Genomic DNA, 25,240 nt, shown 5'->3' with positions numbered 1-25,240 from the left:
GAAAAGAAAACATAAAATAAAAGTATTATAAAATCCTTTCCTCATAGAGCGGATCGTTAAGAATCTCCTCGATTGGGTCTACTTTCTCGATTTTCTCTCTTTTTTTATTGAGAAAGCGCGCGGGCTCACCCTCGACCGACACATTTTTCAGCAGCTTGGAGAGATCCAAGCCAGCAAGCGCAACTTCCCAGTCTTGAATTTTCACTGGGTACTTGTACTTCGGATGGAATGTGCTCTCAACTGGGGGAGTCAGAAAAGCGGACGGAGCCTTTGCCCGGCCCAGCAACTCTTGTAATGAAAGACCTCTCGTTTCTGAAATTCATTTAAATACTAGTAAGAAAATTTCCAATCATTTCGTTCGGATTCATGAATGAGAAGAAACGAAAAGGAAATTGATCATGATGATCTCGATAGCACGTGATGCGCGACGAGCGATTCGATGATTCAAGATTTATAATTTCTCACCATGATTAATAGAAGGGTCATCGTAGCGATCCCAGTTCGACTCTAACTTCGCGATAGCAGCTTTTTCCTTCTGCTTTTTGCTCTGCTTCGCTGGAATCAAGCCATGTTTTTTCTGGTATTCTCGAGACGCCTTTGCTTTGTGTTTGTCTCCTGGTCGCATTCCCTTAAAAATCTCTTATAAATTCGACTTAGTAATCGACGATCCTTCTTACCGACTTGTTCCCTTCGAAGGAAGAAATTGAAATGGAGGAATGGTAAATTTTTCGAGGCGTAGGCAGGTCAGACTGCTCAAAAGTTGCTAATGATTGGCCGATGTTAATTACTCATTGTCTGCAAACGTTTTCAGCAGGAACGAAGATGATCAGAACTCTTATATTTTTCTACAGAGAGTGCGCTCACTTCTCCTTTTCGCGTCACTCATTTCGCGCATTTTCGCGTTTAGGGTGGTCGCTTGTTTTTTATTTGCGAAAAAGTTTGTCTTCTCTTCTCTCGCCCTTTCTTGCTAGCAGAATAACAATGATTTTAAATCGTTTGCTTATGTCAGAGCTGTACTGTGACATTACCGTAGTAATTCAAACGGTTTGATCGATCGGACGTTTCCACCCTAAGCCGACCGTTTCGTAGGTGGAGCGTGGACCCGGCCGCTCCAGTAAATTCAGGGCGCCACGTTCAATTCTTCTCTGGGAGGATCGAACCAGAATTCCAATCCCAAACTCAAAATTACTGACTGCTAGAAAAAGAAATAGTAAAAACTGCATTTTCATCCCTTTTTACTGGCCATTCGTCTGCCAGACAGACCAGAGGCGTCTGTCAAAGGCGCCATGATTAGCGGAAGAAAGTAAAAACGAAGTTCCGTTCTAGAGTAATTGACTGAGAAACCGCCGAACGCTCAGAAGACTGACTCGACAGAAGAAGACAACGAAATCGGACACTGAAGTGATCTCTACCACTGAACACCAAAGACATGAGCTGGCTCAATAAATCCCTCAGCCATCTTCAGGAGATATCTTCGACAGTCTCTAACTTTGCCGAAGATGTTCTAGGAACTGATTTCATCGCAAATTTTCAATTTGGAAATTTTATTTTTTGTCAAATATGTAACATATTATATGTTTTATTTGAAAGGAGCTTGCTGAAAATCAAAAATAAGCGGCGGAACCTCCACCGCTGGAAAACGGAGAAGACTTGTCCGAAGTGCGGAAAGAACGAGACTACTACAAAGCAGAAGTCGAGAAATACCGTCTTGACGCGAAAGTCCACGGCACAATCGAAGAATTTATCGAAAAAGATGAGCTGCAACGACGAAATGAAGCTTTAAATTCCCAAATCGAGGATTTAACAAACCAAGTGACGAATTTGAGTGAGGAGTTAGAGGACTCAATCGCGGAGAACGACAAATTCGCCAAGCGTAACTCTCACCTTTCCAAGCAGAACTCGACTTTGCTCAGCAAAAACGAAGAACTTTCAGAGGTAACGAATCAGCGGACAAATATTTTGTATAGCATTCCCTAACGACTATTCGTTATAAAAATCGAAAAAGTAACATTTTGTGCGTGAAATTCGTCGGAGCATTTCAAATGAAAGAGTTATGTTTATTTTTCCAAGTTAAATATCAACCAAAAGGTTTCCAAATTCATCATTGAATTTTTTTCGCCGACTGGGACCAGAGCCTTTGGGCAAAGCGAACGAAAGCGCTGGCGCATTCTTATCATATGTATCGACTCGCTACTAGTTCGGAGGGTTGATATCGGAGCAACGTTTTGTCAAGAGCATCGTTTTTTTCTATAATTTTTTTCAAACAAGTTATTTTTTGTTAGGACAATGAGAGTCTCCAAAAAAGTCTCGAAGAGGTCGACGCCGTCCACCAGGAAGAGATCGAGACCTTGCTGGCGCAGAGAGAGCAGCTTAAATCGCAGCTGGATCCGAACGAGCTCGCGCTTACTAAAGCACAAGCTGATGAAATAGCCAAGCTGAAGAAAGAGATCGAGCTGTTAAATAGAACGGAGAGTCCTACGCCAAGCACACCGAGTCCAACGCCAACAGAAGCGACGCCAGACCTCAAGCTGAAAATGGCGAAGCTTCAAAAGCAAAATAAAACAAAGATTCAGGAGCTTCTGGCCAAACTCAAAAGGTCTGAAGAGCTTTGTTCTAACTTCAAGGAAAAATGCGAGGCGTTGGAAGCGGAGCGAATGGATTCAGAAATGGGTGCAAGAATGCTGCAAGAAGAGCATGCTAAGAATGAAATGTTGATTCAAAACACGGGCATTCTCGAAGTAGAAATTAAGAACTACGAAAATGAATTGCAATCGACCAGAGCGCAGCTGGAAACGCAGCGAGAAGAAAGTGCCGCCAGAATGAAGAAAATGAAAGAGTTTGTTGATATCGTCAAAAACAAGAAAGAGCTCCTGCAGACAGAGAATGAAACACTGAAGCAACAGTTGGAAGACACTCGAGCGATCGCCGAAGGATTGAACGACCATCGAAACATCGAAAAGAAGCTCGAGTTCTATATGGACAAGTGCCAGTCTCTAGAAGCGGGGGTCATCATGTCTGACACTGCGAAAAAGCAGCTCGAAGAAGAAAAGAGAAAACTGCACAAAGAGATGTCCGTAGTTTTGGCCAATAATGCGGAGATTGAGTTGGAGAAAAAAAATCTTCAATCGAAACTGAAAATGGCAATGGAATCGGCGCAGGCGTATGCATCTGTTCAAAATGAGATGGAATCCGAAATCACGAAGCTCCAGGATGACAAAAGCGAGCTCGTTGAGACGCTTTCGGAGCAAAAGAAAAAACTTGCAGAGCTCCAGAGTGAGTTTAAGAAATCGTCGAAAAAGTACAAAAGTGTCGAGAACGAACTGAAAGCAAAAGTGGACTCGATGGAGAGCGAACTAAAAAGTCAGGTGGCAACTTTTAGCGAGCAGTTGGAAACGGCAGAGGCTCAAATCCTTGAATATAAAACAATGGCAGTGGACAACGACGAAGCTCAAGCCTCCATCGCTGAAGGCATCGCTAAACTTCGAGCAGAGAACGACGAAAAACGAGACAAACTTAAAGCTCAGAAAGAAGAATTCGAGGCTTCAACCAAAAAACTGCAAGACCGACTGGATGGTTCTCTCCAGAGAGAAAAAGACCTGAAAAATAAACTCGGGGAAAGTAAGAAGTTGGTTGAACAAGGCGAGAAAGAAAAGTCCGACCTCGGAAAGAAACTGAAGAAAGCTTCAAAGAATGATCAAATTATTGAAGAGCTCCGAAAGCAGAACGCTTTGCTTGATAAAAACTTCGAAGCAAGGGGACACAAAATTCAGAGGCTCGAAACCGAACTCGTGGCGGCCAAAGATTTTGTTGAGAAAATTTCAGAAGAGAATACTAATCTCAACAAACGAGTAGATCACTATACCAAAAAGTATCACGAGACGCAAGTTGTTGACTTGCAAGAAGAACGTGACCGATACCGGGAGACTGCTCTCCGCCTTGAAAAAGAGCGAGGTGATCTGGAGCAGAAACTGCTTGATTTCGAGCGAATTTCTGATGAAACGCAAGTTGCTGCTGCGCAAATGCATAAAGATCATGAAGAAAAGATGCAGCGCCTGATAGATCAGCAAAATCAGTATGCAACGGAAAAGAATCATGAAATCCAGAGGCTAGAAAATGAAATTGCAAAATTGATGTCGAATATCACCGATCTGAATGCTGCGATAGCTGATTCCTCTTCTGAGGCGGACCAGGGCGAGCAAATCGAGCTCCTTCGAAACAGTCATAAAGAAGAATTGAAGAGAAGAGACTCGTATGTCAAAAAGTTGGAGAAGGAGATGGAAGTTCTCTCCAAAGAATGCCAGGAACGCAGAGACACAGAAGATCTGATAGAGAAAATGGCGGAGGAGAAAGAAGTTGCCACTAAGTCAATTTCGGATTTGGAGCAAATGTTCAAACGAAAATCGAATGACCTGGAAAACTCGCAAGTTCTTTTGAAGATGCAGGAAGGACAGCTATATGAGCTGCAAGATGAATGTCGTGCTCTCAAGCAGGCGAAGACGGAAGCTAGCAATAAGTTAGAAGCAGCTCAAAAAGAACTTGCCCGAGAGAAGAAGGCGAATCAAAGACTGAAGAGGGACCAAGCTGAAGACAAAAAAATCAGAAAGCTCTCTGGAGAAACAGAACTCACAAATGAGCTGAAAGAGCAACTTGAAAACATGTCTACGGCTGTCAAGGCAACAGAAGATCAAAAAGCCCAGATCGAGGAAGCTTATTCTCTTCTCTTTTCGAAGGTGAACACTTTGGAGGAGGAATTGTCTAGAGAGCGCTTGAAAAAATGGTCGGCTTTGGAAAAATACTGTTCCGAAAAAGAATCGCATGATTCAAGCGGAGAAATGCAGAATGAGCTGGAAGTTCTTCGAGAAGCAGAGTCTATCATGTTTGCGAAAATCCAATCATTAGAAGAGGAATTGGTGAAAGAACGAGCATCTGCTAGTCAAAATGAAATAGAGACTCTCAAATCTGATTTATGTTCCGTCAAAGAGCAGGAATCTTCCCTGATCTCGAAAGTCAAAGAGCTCGAAGATGATCTTTCCAGTGAGAGAAAAGCCACAGAGCAGTTAGATGCTGAGGTAAGAAAATATTCTCCCGAAATAAGAATAGGCAATTTACCGGCGATTTAGATCGGCGAGCTTCGTGAGCAACTGTCAAGCACTCTCGAGCAGCTTGAAGATGCGGAAGCAGCGGCCCAAGACGCCGGCTCGCTTCTGGAGCAACTTAGAGAGCTTGAAGAAAGAAATAACAAGCTTCAGAAGAAGTTCGACGGTGTTACCAATATTGCAGGTAGATTACGAGAAAAAGACCTGAAAGAACTGGCGGAGAAAAAGAAGGAGATTGAATCACTCCAAGAAGAGCTTCGTACACTTCAGGAAAAATTGCAATCGACGCCCGGCAAGAGGGATGAGCCCAATGTACAACTAGAGATAATTAACGATGATCTTAAAATTGCTCTTGCGGAGCGTGAGCATCAGTATGAAGCCGCAGTTAAAGCCCTCAAAAGGATGGACAAACAGCTGCGCGCGATGCACGAAAAGGAGCAAGAGAAACTTTCTGATCCTGAAAACAGGCTTCAGGAGCAAATTGCTCATCTTGAAGCTGAAAAAGAACATCTTCGACATGTTATCAAAGAATCGAAGAAAGAATCCCAAGAACTCTCCAACAGGCTACAAGAAACAGGTCAACTCCTCCATGTCAAATCTAAGCAACTTGATGAATTTGCTACAAAGATCGATGAGGCGAAGCGAATCTCAGATCGCCAAGAAATGACTCAAGAGGCGATGAACAAATTAAGCCATCTTGTTCGGGCTAAAGATGACGAGATTGAAGCATTAAATTCGAAAAATCAGTCATTGACTGAAATCCTCCGCTCCGACGATGCTAACAACCTTATTAATGCGAAGATAGAAGAAATCGACTCTCTAAATCAGCAGCTCATCGCCCAGAAACAAAGCTATAACCAACTTGAGGATGCTTATCGAAAGATTGAGTCCTCTTCTTCGCAGATTCGTTCTTCATTCGACCAATATCGCAGCGCTTGTGAATCTGAGCGCGGTGAGCTGCAGGCGCTGGTGACGGCAAATGATCAGCTGCAGCAACAGGCTGAGGAAACCGAGCTCGAACTTGCAAAATTGCGAATCATCATCGCAAAGATTCGTGCTCATCCTCAGGCTGACACAACCCAGCGAGCTGGCACATCCGAATCTTCTCTTGAGATCAACGGGGACCGAGACATGCTAGCTAACTCGGTTAAAAATCTTCGGGAGCGATGTTCAGGACTCGAGGCAACTAACGTCGCACTCAAGAGAGATAACGACGCTTTGAGGGATCAACTAATGGACAGACGCGACAAATGGGACAATCTGGAAATGGTTAACAAGAAGATGGCAGCTGAGATCACCTCCAGAGATGAGAAAATGATCGAAATGAAGGAAAGCATCGATGAGTTGAAGTCTTCCTTGATTGAGAAAGATCAACAGCTTCAAGGAAAGGGAACCATCTTGTACAGGCAGTATGAAAAATAGTATCCTCAATGATTTCCATGATTAAAAAACAACGTTTTTTTCTATGAAATAATAATTTACCAGTACTATCTAAGCTTCGGCAGAAATAAGTGATGATCTCCTTACCAAGCAATGCAAAAAGACATTTCTGAGGTCGATCGCCTACGCGAGCGACTAGTCCAAGTGGATTTGGATCACTCAGAAGAACTACAGCTGATTCAATCTAATGAGCAAAAACTACAAGAGCAAGTTGACTCCCTGCGATCTGGTCTCCACGACGTTACTGGTGCAAGAAAAGACCTCGAAGAAAAAGCACAAGGAAAATAGTGAGCAATCTACAAATAGTGTTGCGCGGCAATGCGTTAATGACTCCGTATTGGAGGAATTTACTCTCGAATAATCTTGTTTCAATTTTTTTTTGTCTCAGTAAGAAGCAAGTACGATTACTTCAATACTTAGTACTCTAATAAGTGCTGGTGCATTGCTAAAATTACCTACAAATCTTTCTCTTTTATTCCTGCTCAGAAAGCGCGAGTCGTAAAATTTTTGATTGTTTTGTAATAATGCGAGGAAGTTTGGCGATTAATATTTTTGAATGAAGACTTTGTAGGATGAAACGAGTATCTCGGGCGAGGGCGAGAATCACTTACTCGCACCAGCGTTTGAGCAAATAAAAAGATCGAAGATGTAAATAGTAGCTTTCCCGTTCAAAATATTTGAGCGTAGTTGGTGTCTCAAATTATACGAGCTTTGCTCACTACCTCGTAGAGAACGCCAGAGGCCAGGAAATAAAGGAGAAACAGCTCCTTGCCGAGCTCGAAGCCGCGAAGAAAAAAGATATCCAAAGCGAGAAAAGCATCTCTGAACTCCGCCAGTTCATCGATAATTTCCGCGAACAAAAAGGTAAACATTGAATTGATCCATTTTTATAGTCGTCGCCGTCATTGATAGTTCCTTTATCTATTGTTTGAAAAAGTAAAGCATGCTCGATTTTTATAAATAACCTAGAACTGGAAGCAAAAAACAAGGAGCGGCGACATGGGATCGAACTCCAACGAGCTCAAACAGAAGCAAACGGTCTCCGACAGGTATTCCCATCCAGCCATTAATCTAAGTAAAATTTTATGTAACAAAGTTGCCGTCTAACAGCGTATTTGCTATTTTTACGAAGCGCCTTTAAGGAAATCAATCAGCTCAAGGGGCGTTTGATGGCTGCGGAAGCGAAGAAAGAGGAGACCAAGCACCTGGAACTTCAGCTTCTTGAATCGTGAGTGCTCTAGTCGTACTTTACAATTTATCGAGCGTGCTCTTAGGGAAGAAAAATTCGATCGTCTGCGCGCAGTAATTGACGAGAAAGCGATCGAATTAGAGAAGGCTCGAAAACGACTGGCGGAAGCTCGGGAAGCTGCGACGAAAACAGTCGATAAAGAATTAGCGAAGAACCTGTTCCTGAAGTACGTTGGAATGCCTTCTGGAAAGGAAGGAGATTGTCACACTGTCCTTCATGCGGTTTTCGGCATCTCGAACGACGAGATCGAGGAAGCCCGACAATTGAGCAGTGGTTCTTCATGGACCAGCTGGTTAAGGTAAGCTGCTCTTGTTTGCGTACACTAGTTGACACGCGTCATGCACACATCGTCAGTAAGGCAGCTTTCAGAGTGTTAATCAATTACGTTTAGGGCCCCTAGGGCAGTTCCAGCAGCTCTTGACCCAAATAAAAGCTTTTCTGAGCTCTTGGTCGAATACCTAGAGTCCAACTCTAACCCTGTCGAAGACAATGAAACCCCCAGCCAGAAATTACCTCCACTGCCCGCTAATTCAATGGTTGGGGACATTGGTCGTACGAATTCTTCTGATAATCGTGATAGAGGTAAGTAAAAGCCGAATGTACTTTTCATAAGGGTATCATAAAAGCTTACTTATTCGTTACTTATTTGAATTTTTAGGAATCGAGGGGCGAAATGCGTTCACAAGCCCTTCTATTATGTCCCCACTGATGAATCCCAGTTCACGACACCAAAATGCCTTACTAAAGGGACTGCTCGATGACGACGAATAAGTGCATATGCACAGCTAGTGCAATAAAACAGATACTAAACCAAATGCCCACAAGTTCTCCCTATCTAGTCCCAATTTTTGTCGATTTCCTAGCTCGCTGCTTGAACCTACTCACTTATTTAAGAGCTTGGAAATGTTCAATTATTATTTTTAAACGGACTCTATCCTCGGTCCTAAGTTATATCAACCCCCTTATTTATTTCCCTGTATATATGCCCCTTTATACTTTATCAACATCCCTTATGATATTTATCATAAACTTAAGCTCATCACACAGAAACTGTAGACTCTCTGTTTCAGATTGAAGAGCATGAATCCGAACATGAACCCGGGGCAGATGAATCAAGGTTACGGTGGACAGCCAAACAACATGGCTCCTCAAATGATGGGGAACCACTCGCAGAGTAAGTTATATTTGCTTGATTCTCAATTAAAAAACAGGATACAGTGCCAGGAGGGCAACCGATGATGGGCTCTAATCAACAACAGATGATGCAAAATCCGCATATGGGACAAGGTCAGCAAGGAAATCCGGGAATGCCCCAGCATCAAGCTCAAGTTCAACAAGTGCACAACCATCAAGGACAGGCACAGGCAACGCAATCCCACCAGAATGAACCAGAGGACGCGATCAGATCTATCAAGCATCTAGCGAAAGAGGACGGCTTCAAGAACTCGCTGACGAAGCTGATGGAAGTGGCATCCAAAGCATTTCTCTCGAATGCAACGGCTGACAATATTCAATCGATGGAAACTGAACAAAAGCAGAGAGTAAGAAATAGAGCCATAATTTTGTTTAAGATATTTATTAAGGGTTGTGGTACAGATCTGAGAAAAGATCTGGAAGAAGCATTCGAGGAATTCTATCACAACACCGACTTGATGGAGTCCAACATTCGTCTCGCTCTGCAGCAATGCCTCAACACGCTGCAAGTCATTCAAACTATCGCTCCTAGCCACGTGAACTTCCTCATTCCGCAGCGACAGCCACCAAGTAGTAAGTTGATCTCTATCTGATGCAATTGTGAAGTCGCATGGCACGCTCAGTCCAAAAGCGCCGATCGCATTTGTAACAACAGAATTTTTGTCCCTTCGATATCGGTCTCTTTTGAAGCTGGAAGCAAACTTCGTCGAGCCCTGTCGAGTTGTAGTGCTCTGTATTGTGAGCACGCAGCAGCTTGTGTGTGAGGAACTCCTTCCCACAGGTCTTGCAGGTCGGCACTATTGGGGCACATACAAGCAGATGCATAGCAAGCTCTCTGCTCTCTATGAATACTTTTTCACAATTGTTACATTTATTCTTCATTTTCCTTTTTTTGAAATGAGAATCACTTCGTGCTTTATGACCACTTCGTCTTAGTCGAAGTCCTTTTACGCACCATCTCCCGGCGGGATGCTAATCGGATCATAATTCCTCCTCTTTGTGCCGCTTTTGGGAGAGCTGATAGGGATCTTGATGCACTCATACGTTGCCTGTCAGCCGGCCTTCTTTGTTCGCGAAGCGACTTTTCTCAAAAAAAGCGTAACGGATTCGTATCTTTTTTTTTCACTCCCAGCGATCTCTGATTTGATGTGCTATAATAATAACAATAAAAAATCAAGAAGGGCTCTTCATAATTTTTCAGCAAACGCCGCCATGGATTTCAAAGAGTACAACAAATTCGTTGAGATCGTCAAAGAGCAGATTGAGTGTGCGAAAGAGACAACGAAAATTCTTCAAGAGTCCCATCGTGACCTTCATAAGGTTGGTAGTAACTTCCCAATAAGACGCCCACAGCCAAATCAGCAGCAGCAACAGCAACAGGTACTACCCAAGTCTCACTATTCTCAATTATATGATTTTATAAGTAATACAATATGTCACATATTATATTTTATATTCACGTATATTCGGGGGAACACGCAATTTTCGCTTTTCTTTGGGATTTGATTGATCGTGAGATTCATACTTAAACTCGCCTACTCCCTAGAGGGTACTGAACTTAACCCGAATCTTAGATGCCGCAAGGTCAGATGCAGCAGAACCGTCCAGGCACACCGGGCCAGTCGTGACTTTACACCACGTCCTTGACAATGTTCCTTCTACCGTTGAAGCTCTGCGTAGATTGAAAACTGCTGTAAATGACTTTCCTTTGCTGCTTTGCTCTCAGACTAACACTGCTTCTTGTAAACTGCCGTTAAACTATAAATACCAATTGCCACTGTGGAAATGTGGCTGATGTTTTCTGAAGCGTCTTCTTTTTAGATAACAAAAGTGATTCGCATCCGCGATCCCTTCACGGTTGGACTCTGGAACTGAACCTTGCTTGAAACTGACAATGAGTAACGAAATTCAAAACCAATCTGATGCTGTTGAGCAGCCCGTCGCCCAGCAGGAGGCTCCCAAGGTAAGCTGACTCGTTCTAAGAATTTTATTGGATTTTCGTTTTTAGGTTATTCCAACTTATGAGGACGCCTTCCCGCAACTCGGCGGTGGATCTGCTCCAGCTCCGGGTGGTGCTTGGATCAACCGTGCTAATGTGAAACCGATTAAAAGCTCAATCACCTCCGTACGATTCGACATTCCGCTTGAAGAACGACGTTTCCGTCCCGGATTGAACGAAGGATTTGGAAAGGGTACCTCTGCTGACCAAGGTCGAGCCGAAGTGCTTAAGATTATGAAAGCTACCAAGACCGAGATCGAGTATTCGCAGCAACGAGATGGATCCATCACCGTCTTGATTTCCGGAAAACCGCAACCAGTCAAGGACGCCAAGAAGATGGTTCTCGCTAATATGACCCAACAGGGCTCCATCGATGTGCTTATCCCCAAGGAACACCACCGATTCATCTTGGGCAAGGGCGCTGAGACTCTGAAAAAACTGGAAGCTGAAACTGGAACCAAGATCACTGTGCCCAAGGCTGACGAGGCCGAGGGTGCACCCGTCAGGATTACCGGTGCCAAGGACGCTATGAAGGCTGCCAAGGCAAAGATTGAACGAATTTCGGCCGAACAAATGGCTCGATACCGTGCAACGTTTGAATGTCCTATTGAGTACCAACCATTCATCCGCGGCGGTAACGATTCCAACCTGAACTCCCTGAAAACTCGCCACGGAATTTTGGCGATCGACGTTCCTCCTCCAAGCGCGGGTAAGACCGAGATCGTTGTCCGTGGTCCTCAGAAGGGCGCGGTAGCTGCTGTTGCCGAGCTCAAAGCTATGGTTCAACTCAAGTCCTCCAGGTGCACCACCCTCACCATCAAAGTGGAAAAGAAGCAACATCGATTCGTTATCGGACAACGTGGGAAGAGTATCCAAGACATTCTCGAAGAGCATGGGGTCATTGTCGAAGTTCCTCCCCAAGATTCGAGCTCGGAAGAGATCGTTCTTCGTGGTGAGCCCCAGGCTCTCGGAAATGCGATCACTGCCGTGTATGGACTTGCTAGCTCCAAGCAGGACGCCTTCGTCGACGCTCCCGAGTGGATGCACCGTCTCCTCATCGGTAACAAAGGTGCCGCAATCAAGGAAATTACCGACAACTTTGGATTCGAAAAAGTTCAAGTTGACTTCAAAAACGAAGACGGCAAATGCGGTATCGCTCTTGAGGGTTCTCCTTCCGAGCTAGAGGCTGTAAAGAATGAGCTTCTCCGACGAATCAAGGAAATCAAGTCTACAACTTCTCACGAAGAGATCGTTGTGAACCCCAAGTTCCATCCCCATCTCATTGGAAAGGGCGGTTCCAACATTTCTAAGCTCAAAGAGGAACATAAAGTCATCATCAAAATCCCCCAAGACTCAGATAAAAATACCAACATCTGGATCGAAGGGCCCCCCGCTGGAGTCAAGGCTGCTAAAGCTGCTCTTACTCAGTTGGCTAACAAGATTGCCGACGAAGCTGCTGACAAGATCATCTTGAAGCGCCGATTCCATCGACAAATCATCGGCCAGGGTGGGGAGAACATCAAGAAGCTCCGAGACCAGTTCCCTAACGTCAACATCTCTATCCCTGACGAAAACTCCAAGTCCGACGAGATCGCCATTCGCGGTCCATCCAAAGAATTGGCGAAAGCCAAGGAAGTTTTGAGCAAAATGGCGAGGGATATTGAGGAGCGTGGTTTCCGCCTCGAAGTCCCCATCCTTAAGCGATTCCATCGTAACATTATCGGTAAAAATGGCTCGAACATTACCCGAATCCGAGAAGCCACCAACTGCCAAATCGAACTACCCAAAGAAGATACTGACTCCGAAATAATTACTATCATTGGCCGAAAAGCGGATTGCGAAAAGGCTCAGCGAGAAATCAGAAAGATCGAGAAGGAGCTCGGCGAAATCGAAGAGATCACCGTCAAGATCGAAACGAAACTTCATCAGGCACTCATCGGTGCTGGTGGAAAGGGAGTTAAAAACTTCAAGGTGATGACTGCGTCATCCACTTCCCCTCAGATGGATCCGACCAGGTCACCATCCGAGGCAAGCCTGAAGCCGTGAAGGCTGCTAAGAAGGCGTTGGAGGAAGAAGCCGGCCAGGTTCGACTCCAATCTTTCACTGCAAAGGTTAACGCTGATCCCTCTCTTCATCGCTTCCTCATCGGCAAGAATGGTTCCAACATCAAGGACATCCGGTAAACATAATTTTGTTAGTCGCTTTTAAAACATTATTCAAGTGATACTACTGGATGCCGAATCGCTGTTCCAGGCGCTAATGAGGAAAAACAAGATCAAATCACAATTCTTGGAACGAAGGAAGGCGTTGCCAAAGCAAAGGAAATCCTTGAGAAGCGAATCAAGGAGCTCGAAAGTATCGAGGAGCACACTGTTGATGTCCCCGAGAAGTACCACAAGAATTTCACCGCTCGACGAGCGGAACTCATTAATAAAATTTCCGAGGACTGCGGCGGTGTACAGATCTCCTTTCCTCGAAAGCGAGAGGTAACAGAGAAAATTCCAGAAAGAGTTTCATGAGTATTTAGGAATCCGAAGAAGTCGACACCGTTGTTTCGGTCAAAGGACCCGGTAACTGTGTCAAAGCAGCAATCGCCCAGATTACCGAGGCTGTTGAAGACTTCGAAGCGCAAGTTACCATTCAATTTGACGTTGACAAGGCTTTCCATCGAACAATCATCGGACAGGGTGGCAAGCAAGTCCAAGAGGTTGTGCTCTTCTTTTTTCGTTTAAAAACAATTTTATAGATTCAAAGCGACTTTAACGTCAACATCAAGTTCCCAGGACGTGACGAGCCCGATGATTGCAACACGATCACTGTTTCTGGTCGAGAAGAGAAGGTAGAGGCCGCCAAGGCCGCTATCATCGCTCTTATTCCAGTGACCTTCGAGTATGAGCTTGCTGCTGACTACCACCGAGATTTGATCGGACAAGGAGGCTCTGGATTGAAGGCGATACAGTCAGAATTCCCATCTATTAGAATAACAGTTCCAAAGAGAGCTGATGGTGAAGAACTGAAAGGTTTGATATTTTCAAATGCTTTTAATATTTACAGCCAATTGTTATAGACTCCATCACCCTCGTTGGAAAGCAAGAGGTCATCGATTCGGTTGTAGAGCTTCTCAATGAGAAGAAGAAGGGATGGGAAGCAGATGCTGAAGATCGAGCTCTCCGAAGCTACTCCGAGACCATCGATGTCCACCAAATGTTCCATCCAAAGATCATCGGACAAAAGGTTGCATTTATTTTGGTAAAGTCCATTTTAATCTTCTCTAGGGCGCTGTTATTAACAAGCTGCAAGCTGAGATCAACGCTAGAATTACTATGCCCAGTGATAAGAACAAGGATCTTGCTGCTGTAAGTCTCGTTGCATTGTGCATTTTCTATCGAAAAATGGATCTAATGCTTTTACTTTAGGACGAGATCAGAATTACCGGTTACGAAGCGGAGGTAGCAAAGATGAAAGACGCCATTATGGACATTGTCAAGGGTCTCGAAAGTCACGTGCAACAGGATGTTCTCATTAGCCAGTCCTGCCACAAGGTAGTTTAAAAATATCAAGCAAAGAAGTAAAACCACATTTCTAGCGAATCATCGGTGCTCGTGGTTCCGGAGTTCGAAAAATCATGGGCGACTTTGATGTCGAAATAAAGGTAAAAAGCCCTTGTTTTTGAAACGATAATTATTGGAATATGTAGTTCGGACGATCCCAGGCTCAACCCGACAAGGTAACTGTCATCGGCGCGGCCGATAAGGTCGAAGAATGCATTGACCACTTGCTCAACCTCGAAGAAGAGATCCTGCAAGAAATCGCCGAAAGATCTGAGGAATCTCGCCTTCGTCCTCAACGAGTGGACCCATTCGAGGTCAAGAGCTCAAAGAAGAAGGGTGGCAATGTGAGTATCGCTAGAAAATTGAACTTTTTGCAAGTTTATTTTTAGGCTGGCTTCAAGGTTGCCAACGCTCCATGGGACTCTGGCTCCTCTTCTGACTTCCCTACCTTGGGCAACAACGCCGGCGCAGCGCCTAACGTCAACTGGCGACCAAAGCACTAAAGCTCCTTTCTGCTCAGTATCACAGTGTAGTTTCTTTGGTGGTTAATCATCCCGTTGTGGTATCCATATAAAAACTTAAGAAAAAACCTTCGATCTACTTCGACCAAATTCTTAGGTGTTATTCTTTCTCCTCATTCATTCTAACATTCGCCTGATGTTTTAGTCCGATTCCGCCGTTATTGCAATTCATCCCTTTCACAGACACCCCTTGAAGGGCAGTGCTCAATTTTCCATAGCTGACTCAATTCAGAAAGTCATTTTACGTTCCCTTACTGGCCCTATTACTTCACTACTGTCATTTTACCATTCTTCGCGTAAAGTGAGCAATAATTTCCAACAGCCCCGATTTCTAACTTGGCCTTGGATATCTTTAGCGTTTATTATCGCAATTTCGTACTCGTACTAAATACCGAATCATCCCTCGACACTTTGGACAACTAAATAGGGTTGTCCAAGCATCAAGAAGAACTATGTATGTCCATCTCAACAGAACTAAACTCTTCTCTTGTGAGCTGGTGCTATGAAACTACCAGAATCATCTTAATTAGCTTGTTTCTTATGTTTATTTCCGATCAGATCTATTTTTGTTTGCCGCGGCATTCGCCACGGGCTACCAACATATATGATATATCTATTTAGGATAGATCCCTTTTTCATTCACTTCCTGCGTTTTTTGATGCTATTTTTACCGATGCGATAGTAAAGCAAAGCTGCTGAAATCAAGTTCGATCTTAAAACCTCTCGATTTCATTTCACTTGGAACAAAACAGAAACAATGACGATCTGTCTAAAGACCGTCAATTTTAACATTCAACAAAAATGTGCTTCCCTACCAACGTGCAATATTTACATACCCTTTTTAAGTTCCTAGCCTACTACTTCGACTTTAAAATTATCTGTTTGAAAAGCGTCTCTTCAACTTATCCTACGTTCTTTAATGATAATGTCTTGTTTTTTTTTATTTATTTCACTTTTTCCAATGAAAAAAGCTGCGACGTGAAAAAGAAGCACTATGACAACAATACATATTATGATAAATACAAGAATCAAATCAATTTTTTCTCAATGCAACTAGTTTTTCGTTCATAATGACCATCCCACGCTGACAATCTGTTCTATCACAATGTGCCTAATATTTATTTACAATAGAGGAATTTGACTAAGTCGAGGAACACGCCAATAAATGAAACTTATTTAGAAAATAATAGAAATATAATATTATGTTTTCGCACATTGTTCGAATGCAGACCAGCGTTGTCAGACGATCTTTCGGATACAGTGCTGCTAGATTCGCAGGTACTGTTTAGCCGAGATAAATGAACATTTGGGGAATTTGAGTAAATCTGACTGTGATTCTAGCTGTCCCAAAAGTCGACGACGAGGAAAGACAACCATCAGAAAAAGTAATTGGGCTCGTTGATGCTATTGCCGGCCTGACTCTCCAAGTAACTCATTTTTTCTGAGAGTAGTAGTTCGCTAATCACCATCTTTTCAAAGGAAGTCGCAGATCTCAACACAGCACTTAAAGAGCGCCTCAACATCTCCGAAGTGTCTTATGCTGCCCCAGCAGCGGCCGCGGCCCCAGTTGCCGCCGCTGCTCCTCAGGAAGAAGCCGCCGAAGAGTCAAAGGAAGAAGCTAAGAAGATTCAAACCGAGTTCACAGTCACAATGACGGGCTTCGATGCCAAGAATAAGATTAAAGGTATTCTTAGGATGATTTGAAGGACGCGTCTTTAATCTTTGGCTTCAGTTATCAAAGCTATTAAAGCTAATATGCCTGACATGAATCTGGTCTCTGCGAAGAAGTTTGTCGAAGATCTGCCAAAGGTTCTGAGACAAGACGTGGCCAAGGAAGAAGCCGAAAAAATTATGGAAGTGTTCAAGGCGGAAGGCGCCACTGTTGAGATGAAGTAAAAGCATCTGAATAAAATATATAAATATTGCGAATCTGCTGAACTCCTCGAGCTTTGCCATTGAAATGCTTTGCTTCGAAGAAACTCTCCAATCTTATACTCGTCATTGAAACTTATACAATGCAAACTATATCGGAATTTATTTGTAAAGGGAAAGAATTATAAAACTGAGAACACTTTCTAGTGCTCAAAATAACCTGGCGACTTTGCTCTGGTTTCGAGATTCAGAGTGTTTAGAATGCTTTATTTCAGAATAGAATTGGATGTTACAGGCTAGTTTTTGAGAACGAAATCGGTCTTTTGAGCAGGCTCATTGGGAAAAATGCGCTTGAAGTTGACGAATTTCGAGCATTTTTCTTTGTAGTTCGCGCAATCTTTCGACGTAGAAATTCCAGATGATCGACAAGCTTCTAATTTTGTATTATTAAATTCAATCAGCTGATCCAGATAATTTCTTACCAAATATTCCCGAGCAAGTAGTCGGATCAGGTGTGTCCATTTTCGCTAAAGGCATTTTCGAGTTTGCTGGAATTCGTTTTAAAAAGGCAATTTTTTCGAATTGGGTGTTGTCGGTGGTTGCTATCTGATTGTGCGAGTGAAAGGGGCTTATTGCAGCTTTCCGATCGTCTCGTTCGATCTTATGCCCGGGAACATTTTAGCAAGAGGGGTGACTAATCTCAGAGCTTCTCATTATTGTGGAAAATTGTCGAGACGAATTTTTGGTAATGATGATTGCTAAACATGATATACTGAAGCCTCGGTGGGTTTCAGACTTAGTTGAATAGTTTTGTTAGAACTCTCACTTAAAAACTATAGGGCTATACAATTATATAAAGTGATTTCAGGTCTTTACAAAACCCTCATCGTGTCACCCTGACACTACCTGATAATGGCATTTCGGGAGAGCTGAAGTCAACATTAAGTTACATTCGTTCTTGATTTTCAAGTTATAGATACTCTTACGATTCAAATTGTATGCCCCCGGGGTTATGCCACACCCTTGGGTACCGATATCAGTCAACGTAAAGAGCAATTTTCTCACCTTTGATTTACCCCCTTTTTATGTAACTCTTCAATGCCTGTTGCATAATTGTCACACTGTTAGCAGTTCAAAAACTGTCTGTTCTCGTGCTCTTCTAGCTTAGATTTTTAGCGAAGCGAGCCCAAAGAAAATCTGTGATATTTATAGAGACAGTATGGCCAAGTACGAAATTGTTATGGTCCGCCACGGCGAGTCCCAGTGGAATCAGCAGAACCTTTTCTGTGGTTGGTTCGACGCCGACCTCTCTGAAGCCGGTGTTGCTGAGGCCGCCGCTGCTGGACAGGCCTTGAAGAGTAAGTTTCTCCTTTTTACTTCTCGTTTCTATGACCGCTTAATAGACGCTAACTACAAGTTCGACGCTGCACACACTTCTCTCCTTCAGCGTGCCAACAAGACCTGCAACTCGATTCTCGAGGCTCTTGGTCAGCAAGACATTCCAATCAACTACACCTGGCGTTTGAACGAGCGCCACTATGGTGATTTGACAGGCCAGAATAAGAAGGAAGCCGTCGAAAAGTTCGGAGCTGATCAGGTTCAGATCTGGCGACGATCCTTCGCCACTCCTCCACCTGCCATCCTTGAGGCGAATGCCTACTTCGAAACCATTCAAAAGGTTCTAATCAAGACTAAGTTAAAATAGCCAAACTGTTTCCTCTAGAACCCCAAGTACAAGGACGTTCCAGCTGAAGAATTCCCAGCTTGCGAATCGCTCGAGCTCACCATCAAACGAACGCTCCCATATTGGAACGACGTGATTGTCCCTCAGCTCAAGGAGGGCAAAAAGCTTCTCATTGCCGCTCATGGAAACTCCCTTCGAGGCATTGTCAAGTACCTCGGTAAGTTAAAATAATCTCTCTTATTTTCGGAAACCTAAGAAAAGCTAGGGACAGGAACAATATAAATTAATATTCAACATTTTTTTTCGGGCTTTTGAAATTTTTGGTCCTCCGATCATGCGGGGCCTTAATAAGAGTAGCTCGGCACTTATTCCTTTTCTTAGATGACATGACAGAGGACCAAATCATGGGCTTGAACTTGCCTACTGGAATCCCATTCGTTTACGAGCTCGATGAGAACTTCAAGCCCGTTGTTTCGATGAAGTTCCTCGGAGATGAGGAGACTGTCAAGGCCGCCATGGAAAAAGTTGCTGCTCAGACTGGCGGCGCCAAGAAGTAAATCGTTCAATTTCAAACTAAAGTTTTCTCACATGTTATATTCTGCCCTACAAAAAGTATTATGTTTCTAGTTCTGTGTGTTCTGTGCCCGACAAAATATATAATTGCCTCTTAGATTGTGTTTCTGCTGAAATCAAGGTCCATATCAGTGTATTTTATTTATTAAATACAGTTCACATAACAGATAAAAACCGACCTGGGTGATAGAAAGCTGTTAAGACGATCCAACTTTTCTATGCCGACCAGCCATATGTTTTGATTTCATTCATGAAGCAGACTCCAGTGATAAATGTCAATGAATAAAAAACGAAGCAGGTCCCTTCATGAAGCTCAGAAATATTGCCACGCAATCTTGTTGTATTTAACGTTAGTCCGGTAGGCCCTTGAAGCGAGAACATCATCTTTATGATCCATTAACTCATTAAGACAATCAACTTGTCCTCGTCACTTGAGGAAGTTGGGCCCGTCAGTCTTTTATTAGTCTGAACGTTGTTAGTTAATCACTTACCTATCAGTCAATTTTTTGATGAGCTTTCACATAAGTGCTCCCTGAAATAGCAAGTTCCTCTATTTACTTATACTGTGATTAGTGACGAAGAGTTTCTATTGTTTCTGTGGTTTCTCAATAGACGGGAGACTTTCTGAGCCCTTCCTGAAAAAATGCATAAAGCCATGATGATGTTGACAAGATAAGCGGTTGTTTCACTAGTTCGACCGAGAATAATATCTGTTGCCAATTCACTGGCGTCGCAAAGGCGGAAAAGCCCCATAAAGTCAAGCACAGTGCTGCGGTCAACGTTGATTCCTGAACAGAGAGTTGCGGGATTAACTATCTTATTGTCTCATAAGCACCTGGAAATGGCTCTTCAGTATCGGTGCCGTTGTTAGCTTCTATCCTGTCCAAATCCGTGCCAAGGTTGTCTAGGTTACAGATTTCTCGGAAGGCAGTCAGTGTAGAATTGTCCAAGCTTGATATCGGCTAGAAAATTGATATTTCTAATGATTGGCATTGGTTTTAGAACTTACCACTATAGTTTTATTGCCAAGCCACATTCCGCTGATAACCGTGCTTCCGCTGAACCCAATGATGGCGATAAAGCCGAAAATAAGATGGAAGAGCAGAAGCCAGTGGCTCTGGCATTTTCCTGCCAATGCTCCGAGGAGTGTTACGAACACAGCGTACCTGATGGTTTATTTTTATCGAGTGTCTTCCTACAACTGAGTCTTACCCCATAAAACAGAGTGGCACCATTGATAGCACATTTCGAGGATCTGGGACTTGTGCGTATAAATATGCAGAAATTCCAAAACCGCCGAGTGCGAGAATGAGCTCTTTAATCGCATTAAAGATTATCTTGTCGGTCACTTTACCGGTGATTCATTTATGTTTCGGACTATCTTATCAACTATTTAAGTACTTATTGCTCTTTTGCTCCCTTTATCGATGATGATAATCCCAAGAAAAATAAGTTTCACTCGCTTCATGTTGCACTTATCTTCTCTCTCTATGTCTCTCTTTGTATCCTCAAAATCGTAATTGTGCTCAGAAAGTGTGACGAAACGAGAAATAGACTCAGTCTCTATGCTAGGGATAAAAGCTACCCTTATTGAAGTCGTAAAAGTTGGAGACTGACTAATTCGAGCCTCATTGTGAATGAGCACTTCATATTGTATCAATAGGTTACCAAGTCAACTGATTAGAACTCCTTGAACTTCTCGAGTTTATATCTATTTGTTCTGCTTGTTGCTTGATTGACCCACCGATTGAGCTCTTGAAGCTAGTAGAAATAACACATTTATATAGGATTCTCCATCTCAAAGTATGTCAGTCCTGATCATTAAGACAATATCAAAGCCATAATTTATCTTGTTTCGTTTTTTCGGTTTATTATGCAGGATGAAGCTAAGTACTATATCATTTTCACTTACTGAGCTAAAAATCCTCCATCGATTGGATGAGTTGTTCCATTAACCATTGAAGAAAGGTCTTAAATTGCATATATATTTTTGAATTTGAAGCTAATTTGCTACCTGAAAGAAGATATAGCACCGGCCCTACTACGTCTTCGACCTCAGCAAATCGGCCGAGTGGAATTTTGGCAAGCATAGGACCTGCCTTAGCTGGGTCAGACCATCCTACTTTCGCCATCGCAGTCATAACCACCGTCGGATTGACAGCATTAGTTCTGTTTTGAAGTTTAAAAAGAGCAATCAACAAGGTGCTCGGGAATACTTTGTTAACTCCTGCCTTATTCCGAGCGGACCAAGCTCAAGCGCCATGATTTTCGTGAGCATATCAAGGGAGGCTTTTGTCATTCCATAGACCACGTGATCTGCTAGGGCAGCTTGGGAAGCTTGAGGCTCGAGTTCGTTTATTATTCTTGATAAATTAGCCAAGTATCTGCCAAAAGTTTATCTTGAACTCATTCCTTGTGAAGAAATGTTAACAATCGACCCTCTTTGCCGTTTCGCCATATCTTTGCCGATTACTTGAGCCACGTGCATCGCACCTAGTCCGAAAATATTCATCATTGATATAGAAAAGAATGACCTTTTACATTGATGTTCATTTGGGTATCGAAATCTGCCTCGGTTGCTTCCAAAAATGGTCGACAAATCGCCACAGCAGCGTTGTTCACGAGTCCGTCGATCCCTCATTCAAGCTCGATTTAATTGTATTAAACAGTACATATTTGCATGATTAATTTTACACAAATCAGCCCTATCCTTCTAGTGCTCCGAGTTTTTGATCGATATCGTTCCAGCTTGAGACGTCGCATTGGATCGGAATCAGCCTCTCTCCTAACTCTGCTTTGAGGCCATCAAGATCAGACTGTGTTCGTGAGACAGCTAGAGATTCCTTTAGTTGGTACTTATGCCAAGATGTCTACCGTATACGGATGCTCCTAGTTGAACGAGTTTCTGCGCAATTCCTCGTCCTATCCCCTTTCCTTTTTAGTGGTCTTACTGACGATCATTTCTAGTTAGATCTAAATTAGAAATAAGATCATCTAATTATATGCACCCAATAAAACTCGTAAAATTAACTATCCAACCACTTCCTGCTCCAGTAACTACGATTTTTCGTCCCGAAAAGTCCATTTTCCGCTCTCTCTTTACGCCCCAGGTTATTATTGACTCATGCCTTCTTTTGCTTGCTCAGTAAATCATTCACAGACTCTCGGGATCAAGATCTTTTTCTGCAACTCCAGATAAAACAGCTTTGCAGAAATTTTTTGGCAGAAAGAATTTGATAAAGAAGAAGCTTTGACAGAAAATGAGAGCTCATTTTATGATCACATTTAAAGCTTCAGCTTTACCGTTCTTTCTCGGATCCAGCGTCTTTTTGACTTTTGACTTCCGAGATTATCGGATATCTACCATTATTCTCTAAAATGCTTTGTATTTATATATTTGTACTCTAGATTCTGCTCGGCTTCCAGCGGCCGCGTGGCCTAATGGATATGGCGTCTGACTTCGAATCAGGAAGTTGTGGGTTCGAGTCCCATCGTGGTCAAAACTTTTTTCTTGTGAAAAAGTGTCTAGAAATCATCGACAATTTCGATTATTGGTCCTGCACCGTCTGTTCCTACAAATTATGAATAAGATAATTATTTTCTGTAAAACATGCTAACAAAAGAGTTTGAATTCTTCGGAAGTATTCTCCCTCTTGGTCTGTGTTAATCTTGGTTTATTTTCGGTATGCTATCAAGCTATGCAAGATAAGGGGCAGTGACACAGTTTGGGGAAAATTCTTAGAGGCGTGTCGGCTTCTTTGTCTTGCGGGTGTTGTTCGGTGTCTTTCCTTGCTTCTGCTTTTTCTTCGATGCACTTTTCGGGCCTTTATCTTCGTTGATTTCAGCCTCCTTGGACCAGAGTTGAAAATTTAGTAATTTATACTATAAATTTTATAGTATTATAGTAACTATAGTACATAGTTTTAAATTATGTACTACTTATAAATTAGTAATAATTAATAGTATTAAATCAGCTAAAAATACAATCGGCAATCTATTAGATTTTGCAACTCTGCCTTGAACAGCTCTGCCATTTTTTCATCAGAAGTAAATGGGTTAGTCGCCGCTTCGAGATTCTTGTGCGCCTTCTGCAGGACTTTCTTGACAGCCTTTCACGCTTTTTTTTTGTAAAAGTAAATGATTATTACTTAGAACAGGGCTACAAAATTAGAACATTTAAAAACGTGCCTTTGGTAGGCGCGGGCCCTTCCTCGATGTTTTCGTCGCCGGAGCAAAGTTGCTTGATGTTGAAGAGGGAGAAGCGCCTTGAACGGTGTTTGTGAAAAGAACCATGTGCATTATTGTCTGTAACAGGGGTAGAAATTTGGACAAAAATCAACAAATCATGCTGAAGTCCAGTCTATAGTGGTAGTCTGTTTCGACCCATAGTCTGCATTGTATCGTTTCCAAAAAGACAGCAGTTGCAGTTCTCCATTTCTTTGCCTCCAGTCGTCATGAGCATTGCCCGTCTTTTCGCGATGAATTCCTTGACGTGCTCCACTTGCTGCTCATCTTCAGGGCAAAAGAGATGCTTTGCAGGAACGAAATCTGGGTCCTTCCAAAGAGATTGCTCTCTCTGGACGATTTCTCCTTTGTACACACAGGCCAAGAATGTCATAAGTCCTCTGTAGATGTCTTCCATGAGTGTCCCTTCACAAGTGGCGTCTCTGAGAGGAATGTCTGGAACTCGAAATTTGCATTTGCAGGAGAGCTCGAAATCGCAGTCGCCAGTTCCCATCTGATTCATCCGAATCTGGAAGTCAGGGAATCCTTCGAAGCCATTGAATTTCACGAACATATTGACAATATTGTCCGACATTTTAATGTAATTGACGGTGACCTTGTTCATCCTGTAAGTAGGTGCACGTGCCTTGCTCGTTGTAGCCTACAATTTGTGGGGACGCTCAGCCTTACCCGAAATGAAAGGCAATACATGAACCTACTCTAGAATTAACAAGGTCACCCCCTACTTCGGCTCTCTTTGAATTGATCCAGGAGTTGCTTTTTCTTTCGGGAATTGCAATAAGATTTCTTAGTTGCCCAATAAGGGCCGATTATTAAAATCACAGCCAATCAGCACTCAAAACATGAGCGATCGGGATGGACACACAGTTTCGGGCGACACCACATCGCGCTACCACACAATAACGCCCGAGCGCAAGAGAGTAACCCCGCTCAAATTGAAACCTCATCTACGCGAACTAAAAGTTTTTAGTCTAAAATTATCAGGCCATGGAAAAGACTTATGAACTCCATCGGAGAGAGTTTCTACAAATTTAATAATATTATTATTACCATGAGTTGACCGTTCCTCTTGGTTTATTTTTAGTATGGAATAGAATAGTACAGGTAGACAAGTGGCAGTTTCGATCTGACGGAAAACTTCTCATAGACGTGCTGGCTTCTTCGTCTTGCGGATGTTATTTGGTGCTTTTCCTTGATTCGGCTTCTTCTTGATCAATTTCTTCTGTGGCTTGACTCCGACGGTCTCTTTGAACAGCTCTGCCATCTTTTCATCAGACGTGTATGGCTTTGTCGCGGCTTCGAGATCCTTGTGAGCCTTCTGGAGCACTTTCTTGACGGCCTTTGGTAGGCGCGGGCCCTTCCTCGCTGTTTTCGTTGCCGAAGTCAAGTCTCTGGATGTTGACGAGTGGGAGGATCCTTGGACTGTGCTTCGGAAAATAATCAGGTGCATCATCGTCTGCAATGTGTCGTTGCCGTAGAGGCAGCAATTGCAGTTCTCCATTTCTTTCCCTCCAGACTCAATGAGCATTGCCCGTCTTTGCTCGACGAATTCCTTGACGTGCTGTACCTGCCCCTCATCTTTCGGGCAAAAGAGATGCTTTGCAGGTTTGAAATCGGGAACATTCCACAGCGATTCCTCTTTCTGGACGACTTCCCCTTTGTACAGGCCGGCCAAGAAGATCGGTAGTCCTTGGTAGATGTCTTCGATGAGCGTTCCTTCACAAGTCGCATCTCTGAGAGGAATATCTGGAACTCGGAATTTGCATTTGCAGGACAGCTCGAAGTCGCAGTCTTTTGTACCCATCGGATTCAATCG

At 43.2% G+C, this 25,240-nt stretch overlaps 8 protein-coding genes, 1 long non-coding RNA gene and 1 other non-coding gene across 10 annotated transcripts; 5 read left to right on the top strand and 5 right to left on the bottom strand.

The window, feature by feature from the left end:
* Nucleotides 1-25: 25 nt before the first annotated feature.
* Nucleotides 26-960, bottom strand: LOC145709025 (uncharacterized). The gene is made up of 3 exons (XM_081786712.1): nucleotides 678-960; nucleotides 466-639; nucleotides 26-312 (listed from the first exon to the last, which is right to left on the bottom strand). Exons 2-3 carry the CDS (start codon nucleotides 623-625, stop codon nucleotides 26-28), a joined length of 447 nt encoding a protein of 148 aa, XP_081642838.1. The 5' UTR covers nucleotides 626-639; nucleotides 678-960.
* Nucleotides 961-2,389: 1,429 nt separating this feature from the next.
* LOC145709024 (uncharacterized) lies at nucleotides 2,390-9,145 on the top strand. The gene is made up of 11 exons (XM_081786711.1): nucleotides 2,390-5,069; nucleotides 5,121-6,517; nucleotides 6,593-6,597; nucleotides 6,628-6,816; nucleotides 7,266-7,400; nucleotides 7,506-7,585; nucleotides 7,679-7,764; nucleotides 7,811-8,083; nucleotides 8,177-8,367; nucleotides 8,444-8,959; nucleotides 9,004-9,145. The coding sequence occupies exons 1-10, from the start codon at nucleotides 2,535-2,537 to the stop codon at nucleotides 8,554-8,556; spliced, it is 5,004 nt and encodes a 1,667-aa protein (XP_081642837.1). The 5' UTR covers nucleotides 2,390-2,534; the 3' UTR covers nucleotides 8,557-8,959; nucleotides 9,004-9,145.
* A 1,654-nt stretch (nucleotides 9,146-10,799) lies between these two features.
* Nucleotides 10,800-16,204, top strand: LOC145706756 (vigilin-like). The gene is given in 12 exon segments (XM_081784195.1): nucleotides 10,800-10,942; nucleotides 10,988-12,949; nucleotides 12,952-13,157; nucleotides 13,200-13,464; nucleotides 13,506-13,685; nucleotides 13,725-13,998; nucleotides 14,046-14,212; nucleotides 14,254-14,334; nucleotides 14,395-14,520; nucleotides 14,565-14,630; nucleotides 14,676-14,873; nucleotides 14,919-16,204. Coding segments are annotated over 12 exon segments (3,708 nt in total). The 5' UTR covers nucleotides 10,800-10,873; the 3' UTR covers nucleotides 15,033-16,204.
* Nucleotides 16,205-16,228: 24 nt separating this feature from the next.
* On the top strand, nucleotides 16,229-16,948 carry LOC145706764 (large ribosomal subunit protein bL12-like). The gene is made up of 4 exons (XM_081784206.1): nucleotides 16,229-16,328; nucleotides 16,392-16,477; nucleotides 16,530-16,734; nucleotides 16,783-16,948. Exons 1-4 carry the CDS (start codon nucleotides 16,253-16,255, stop codon nucleotides 16,944-16,946), a joined length of 531 nt encoding a protein of 176 aa, XP_081640332.1. The 5' UTR covers nucleotides 16,229-16,252; the 3' UTR covers nucleotides 16,947-16,948.
* A 220-nt stretch (nucleotides 16,949-17,168) lies between these two features.
* LOC145706766 (uncharacterized) lies at nucleotides 17,169-17,620 on the bottom strand. The gene is made up of 2 exons (XR_014134709.1): nucleotides 17,405-17,620; nucleotides 17,169-17,355 (listed from the first exon to the last, which is right to left on the bottom strand). It is a non-coding gene; the product is annotated as an uncharacterized LOC145706766 (long non-coding RNA).
* Nucleotides 17,621-18,091: 471 nt separating this feature from the next.
* Nucleotides 18,092-19,278, top strand: LOC145706754 (phosphoglycerate mutase 1-like). The gene is made up of 4 exons (XM_081784193.1): nucleotides 18,092-18,280; nucleotides 18,326-18,600; nucleotides 18,646-18,823; nucleotides 18,988-19,278. The coding sequence occupies exons 1-4, from the start codon at nucleotides 18,142-18,144 to the stop codon at nucleotides 19,161-19,163; spliced, it is 768 nt and encodes a 255-aa protein (XP_081640319.1). The 5' UTR covers nucleotides 18,092-18,141; the 3' UTR covers nucleotides 19,164-19,278.
* A 33-nt stretch (nucleotides 19,279-19,311) lies between these two features.
* LOC145706755 (uncharacterized) lies at nucleotides 19,312-20,907 on the bottom strand. Its single transcript, XM_081784194.1, has 5 exons — nucleotides 20,606-20,907; nucleotides 20,392-20,495; nucleotides 20,189-20,345; nucleotides 20,015-20,141; nucleotides 19,312-19,967 (listed from the first exon to the last, which is right to left on the bottom strand). Exons 1-5 carry the CDS (start codon nucleotides 20,645-20,647, stop codon nucleotides 19,738-19,740), a joined length of 660 nt encoding a protein of 219 aa, XP_081640320.1. The 5' UTR covers nucleotides 20,648-20,907; the 3' UTR covers nucleotides 19,312-19,737.
* Nucleotides 20,908-21,028: 121 nt separating this feature from the next.
* Nucleotides 21,029-22,323, bottom strand: LOC145707215 (L-xylulose reductase-like). The gene is made up of 8 exons (XM_081784707.1): nucleotides 22,227-22,323; nucleotides 22,054-22,115; nucleotides 21,892-22,012; nucleotides 21,714-21,817; nucleotides 21,596-21,672; nucleotides 21,411-21,520; nucleotides 21,194-21,348; nucleotides 21,029-21,149 (listed from the first exon to the last, which is right to left on the bottom strand). The coding sequence occupies exons 1-8, from the start codon at nucleotides 22,262-22,264 to the stop codon at nucleotides 21,088-21,090; spliced, it is 729 nt and encodes a 242-aa protein (XP_081640833.1). The 5' UTR covers nucleotides 22,265-22,323; the 3' UTR covers nucleotides 21,029-21,087.
* A 283-nt stretch (nucleotides 22,324-22,606) lies between these two features.
* On the top strand, nucleotides 22,607-22,679 carry TRNAR-UCG (transfer RNA arginine (anticodon UCG)). The gene has a single exon. It is a non-coding gene; the product is annotated as a tRNA-Arg (tRNA).
* Nucleotides 22,680-22,853: 174 nt separating this feature from the next.
* Nucleotides 22,854-23,525, bottom strand: LOC145708505 (uncharacterized). The gene is made up of 3 exons (XM_081786184.1): nucleotides 23,368-23,525; nucleotides 23,196-23,288; nucleotides 22,854-23,028 (listed from the first exon to the last, which is right to left on the bottom strand). Exons 1-3 carry the CDS (start codon nucleotides 23,476-23,478, stop codon nucleotides 22,918-22,920), a joined length of 315 nt encoding a protein of 104 aa, XP_081642310.1. The 5' UTR covers nucleotides 23,479-23,525; the 3' UTR covers nucleotides 22,854-22,917.
* Nucleotides 23,526-25,240: the final 1,715 nt, after the last annotated feature.

This window comes from Oikopleura dioica, chromosome XSR, assembly GCF_907165135.1.
Source record: "Oikopleura dioica chromosome XSR, OKI2018_I68_1.0, whole genome shotgun sequence".
NCBI classification, from domain to species: domain Eukaryota; kingdom Metazoa; phylum Chordata; class Appendicularia; order Copelata; family Oikopleuridae; genus Oikopleura; species Oikopleura dioica.
Note: the sequence above shows the minus strand (reverse complement) of the source record. Positions and strands in the feature narration are given on the sequence as shown.